This window comes from Penaeus chinensis, chromosome 29 (assembly GCF_019202785.1).
Source record: "Penaeus chinensis breed Huanghai No. 1 chromosome 29, ASM1920278v2, whole genome shotgun sequence".
Lineage (NCBI taxonomy): Eukaryota > Metazoa > Arthropoda > Malacostraca > Decapoda > Penaeidae > Penaeus > Penaeus chinensis.
The window spans coordinates 27,661,829-27,666,828 of NC_061847.1; the positions used below are offsets into that span (position 1 = coordinate 27,661,829).

The 5,000-nt window shown below is 41.0% G+C and overlaps 1 protein-coding gene across 1 annotated transcript in view; it reads left to right on the forward strand.

The window, feature by feature from the left end:
* LOC125040919 (L-selectin-like) overlaps positions 1 to 5,000 on the forward strand; it is a 6,403-nt gene that overhangs the window by 939 nt on the left and 464 nt on the right. The window contains exons 2-4 of the mRNA XM_047635714.1: positions 1 to 75; positions 1,448 to 1,630; positions 2,198 to 2,366. The exon at positions 1 to 75 is cut by the window's left edge and continues 23 nt beyond it. Coding sequence (XP_047491670.1) covers positions 1 to 75; positions 1,448 to 1,630; positions 2,198 to 2,366 — 427 coding nt within the window. The remainder of the gene's footprint in view (positions 76 to 1,447; positions 1,631 to 2,197; positions 2,367 to 5,000) is intronic.

The following is a 5,000-nucleotide window of genomic DNA, read 5'->3' on the forward strand; positions in this document are numbered from 1 at the left end:
TGGTGTTGAGTGCAGGAAGGGCGTCCGGCCAAGGGCGGTTCCTGGAGAGGCCCGTAGCTAGCCTCTGTACCTCGCGTGAGTAGAGATTGGTTGTGTGTGTTTTGCACACATTGCTTTCATGAGCAATTATTAATTATATATACATGCATATATCTATTCGTCTGAATTATTGCCCATACCTACACAGACACACACTATATATATATATATATATATATATATATATATATATATATATATACACACATATAGACACATATGTGTGTGTGTATGTTCAAAGGTTTAGTTTGATTCCATTTGTTACAGTGGATATTCTTGGTGTGACATAGTGTCTGTTTCATCATCATCATCTACAATGTTATTGTTATTATTGTTATTGTTATTGTTATTATTGTTATTGTTATTATTATTATTATTATCATGAGTATTATTAATATTATAACTATTATTATAATTATAATTGTAATCATTATCATTATCATGATTAATTGGTGGTATTATTATATATTAATAATAAAACGGTATTATTAATACCTTTGTTGCTATAATCACTGAAATGTCCAGTCTCATTAGTTGCTCAGGTTTTATTCAAGACAACATAATTCTATATTTTCTAGAATTTCTTGAATAACTACTGCTATCATTACATTAACACTCCCAGCAATATATATTTTTCATTTTTCTTTTACATTTTAATTTAAATTTTTTAAATTTAATTTTCCTTTGGCATATTAATTTTCTTATTTTTAGCTTTTTAATTTTCTTTTTGTTTCCTTTAGATTTTTTTAGTTTCATTTCTCTCTTCGTCTTTTTCATTTTTAAATTTCTCCCTCTGTTTTTTTATATATGCGTTTTTCCTTCAACCATTTCTTTTTAATAATCGCCTTTTCCACTTTCCCTGATCCACGCTATCTAACAAATCAGCAGTTGCCAAACTTTTCAATACTGCCATTCAACATATTCCAAATCAGACAATTTTCCACTAGAACTGTATTCATTGTGACAAATGTAAAAATGGTATGAATGAGAACAAATATCTTCACGATAAAAGAGGTGTATTTAACCGATTTCGATTATATCTTCGTCAGATTACATGAATTAGATGCATATCCGACGAAGATACAATATTCGAAACCGGTTACATACATCTCTTGTATCGTGAAGATATTCGTTCTCATTTATACCATTTCCACACTTGTTACAATGAATACGGTTCAGGTTTCTTACTTTTTTCCCTCTCCCACCTCATTCCCTTACCAATCTTCCTCCCTTTTCCCTCCCTCACCCTCTTTCTCTCGCTTCCTCCCTTTTCCCTCCCTCACCCTCTTCCTCCCTTACCCTCTTCCTCCCTTTTCCCTCACCCTCTTCCTCTTTTTTCCCTCCCTCTTCCTCTTTTTTCCCTCCCTCACCCTCTCCTCACCCTCACCCTCTCTCTTCCTCCCTTCAGGTCCAAGCCACGACCTCCTCGACGGCCACAGGTACTTCTACTCCTGGCTCGATCCTTCCAACTCCAACACCTTCCTGGACTGGGTCGACGCGAGGAACTGGTGCCGGAGGAAGTGCATGGATCTTGTGGCTTTCGAAGACGTCAGGGAGTACCAGATGGTGTCCAGGAGGATGCTGGCGAGCGGTGAGTTGGTGACGGGGGGTGGGGTGACGGGGGGTGGGGTGAGGGTGGTCAGGGAAATGGGTGAGGGTTGGTGGTGAGGGAGATGGGAGAAGGATGGGTAAAGGAGAGGGGGAGTTGGGAGAGATGGAGGGAGTGGGGGAGTGGGAGAGAGGGAGGGAGGGAGGGAGGGAGGGAGGGAGGGAGGGAGGGAGGGAGGGAGGGAGGGAGGGAGGGAGGGGGAGGGGGGAGAGGGAGAGGGAGAGGGAGAGGGAGAGAAGGAGAGAGGGGGAGAGAGAGAGAGAGAGAGAGAGAGAGAGAGAGAGAGAGAGAGAGAGAGAGAGAGGGGAGAGGGGGAGAGGCGGAGAGGGAGAGGGAGAGAGATAGAGAGAGAGAGAGAGAGAGAGAGAGAGAGAGAGAGAGAGAGAGAGAGAGAGAGAGAGAGAGAGAGAGAGAGAGAGAGATAAAGAGATAAGAAGAAAAAGAGAGAAAGGGAGAATAATAAAAATAAAGAAAGAGAGAAAGGAAGACCAAGTGAGAGAGAGAGAAAAAAAAAATGAAAGCAAAAATACCACCTACCTCTCTCAACAGACAACAAATTCTACTGGACTTCGGGACGTCGCTGTGACTTCGACGACACTTGCCTCCGCCACGACCTGCAGCCCGTTGACATCAATGGCTGGTTCTGGTCTGCCTCCAACAAGAAAATGCGGCCGACCAATCACAGGAGTTCGGCTAATGATTGGTCGTTCACGGGAGGGTGAGTTGAAAGGGAGGCCATGTGCTGAATTTCTCGTTATTTCATCTTTGTTTTTTTATTTATTTTTTTTGTGTGTGTGTTTTTGTTTTTGGTTTTTATTTCGGTTGACATTACTTTAATTCTGAGTAGATTAAGTTTATGAATTTAAACTTCTCTAATTGGTCGTTTGCCTGTTTTATGTCATTGAATTGGCGTTGTTACGTGCGTTTAGCAAATTATTGATGTTTAGTGATTGAGGAGATGGGTTATTGAAGCCTAGTTAATGAATGAACGATTTTTAATTTAGTTTATTTACCACCCTGGCTAACTGCACAGGCGCGGGCACACTGTGATACATTTGATGCATGGTCATAGCAGTATATGATAGCATTACATTGAAAATTTAGGCTGTAACATTATTATGCTCTGTTCTATATCAATTAAAATGGAAAAATAATTATAGTATAGTATTAATTATAGTATTTATATAGTTTTTTGTCAACTCATCTGCCACGCCGGCGTACAGCTTGGGCGTGGAAAGACATTGTTACAATTGATATGTGGTCGTGTGATACTACATCCCTAATTTAGGATTTAACATAAGTATATCTTCTAAGACATCAGGTGATATGAGATAGTTATATAGTTATGCGTACCTCATGCTAGGTGGTCTGAAGGGCTGTAACACATGACACTCTTGCGTAAACTGGTCATTGTGCTTTATTCTAAAGCTTTTAGGCCGTTGAGGATAAATAAACTCAGGCAAGTCCTTTATGGTGTGTGAAATTCTAGCAAGAGCTACTCCAAGATTTCTGTCCACACTTTGCTTATCACATCTTGCTAGGCGATCAGCATGATCATGCCTTGGGATTCCAACATGCGATGGTATCCCCCCCCAAAAAACGTATATCATGGCCTCGTTATTTTGCACAATACACGTCTATTCTGATGTCATCTCCAATATTTCCTGCATCTTCGTCTAGAGTGTTCAGAGCCTGTTCAGACTATGAGCCTTGGTTTAATAGAAATTCGGTGGCCGTGGGCATTCAACTCAGTTGCATTCTGCCAGCCAGTCATGAATCCCCTACAATCCTGGTGCTGCAAAATACTGTTTTTATATACAGCGCATGTTGTTGATAGTTCACGTGCGGATGCGTAGAGTAGGCCTACACTGGCGTATATATAAACAAATTATATTGTTTTCCTGTCGATAGCTGCCGTTTCGTGATAACAGGTAAAGGTCACAGGCGTTTTATATACGACCAGGTGTTTACAGGTATTGGTATGGTGTATGGTATGTTTGTACCGATGATTACGTTCCACTTTACGCTGACTATCAAGGTATTTTATAATAATTGGGAGTCATTTACGTCTGCTGTATTTACGCAACCATTTTTAATGTGTGTTGTATTCTTGAAGGCCTTTTTATTCTCTTAGTTCTTAAAGATGTTTTTTTTTTTTTTTTTTTTTTTTTTTTTTTTTTTATACCCATTGTAAAGAAACAATTTACGGATACAAAACAAGGCGATAATTGATTATTTCTGTATCTCTTATCTCCTCTGCTACTTTCCTCCTCTCACCTCTTTCTGACTCACCTTTCCCTCTCTCCTTCTATTCGCTTCCTTCCCACTCACCATATCTCTCTCCCATCCTCTCCCTCGTCCCTTTTTCTACTCCCTCTGTCTCTATGCCTCCTCTTCTCTTTCGCCTCTTCCTTATCCTTAAACCTTCCTCGCCTCCTCCTTTATCCTCTTCCTTCCTCCCCCCCTCCCTCCGCCCCCCCCCCCTCTCTCTCTCTCTCTCTCTCTCTCTCTCTCTCTCTCTCTCTCTCTCTCTCTCTCTCTCTCTCTCTCTCTCTCTCTCTCTCTTCTCTTCTCTATCTTCTATCCTCTCTGCCCTCTCTTCTCCTCTCCATTATGTCCCGATATTTTCTCCTCTTCTTCATTATCCTTCTATCTCCCCCTTTTTCTATCCTCTATCCTCCCCTACTTTATCCTTCCACGATCTCTTCTCTTTTTCATTATCCTCCTCCTCTCTTTCCCTTATACTCTTTCTCCTCTTCTCCATTATCCCTCTATCTCCCCCCTACCCTCATTCTACCCTCTCTCATCTTCTTCTTTTCCTCTCTCCTCTTCTTCTTTTCCTCTCTCCTCTTCTTCTTTTCCTCTCTCCTCTTCTTCTTTTCCTCTCTCCTCTTCTTCTTTTCCTCTCTCCTCTTCTTCTTTTTCCTTCCACCGTCTTCCCTCTCCACCTACCCTCTCCTCGTCTTTTTTTTTTTATCCACCCTTCGTCTCTCTCTCCCTCTCCTTTATTCCGTCGACTCTCTCCGCTTCCTTCTTCCTTTTTTTTTTACTCTCCCCTTATCCTCCTGTCTTTTCTCATACTTCTTTCCTACTCTTCTTTATACTTCTGACTTTATCCTGTTACTCTCTTTTCTTCTTTTTTTTCCCCTTCTTTTCCTTTTCTCTCTCTCTCTTACATTGTCTCCTGCTCTCCTTTATCCTTCCATCTTCTCTCCTCTATTCTCATTTCTCTTCCTTCTTTATCCCTTTTCTCTCTCTCTCTTTATCCTCCGTTTCTCTCCTCCTCTCGTTTTCTCTCCTCCTCTCCTTTATCTCTCGTTTTCTCTCCTCCTCTCCTTTTCTCTCGTTTTCT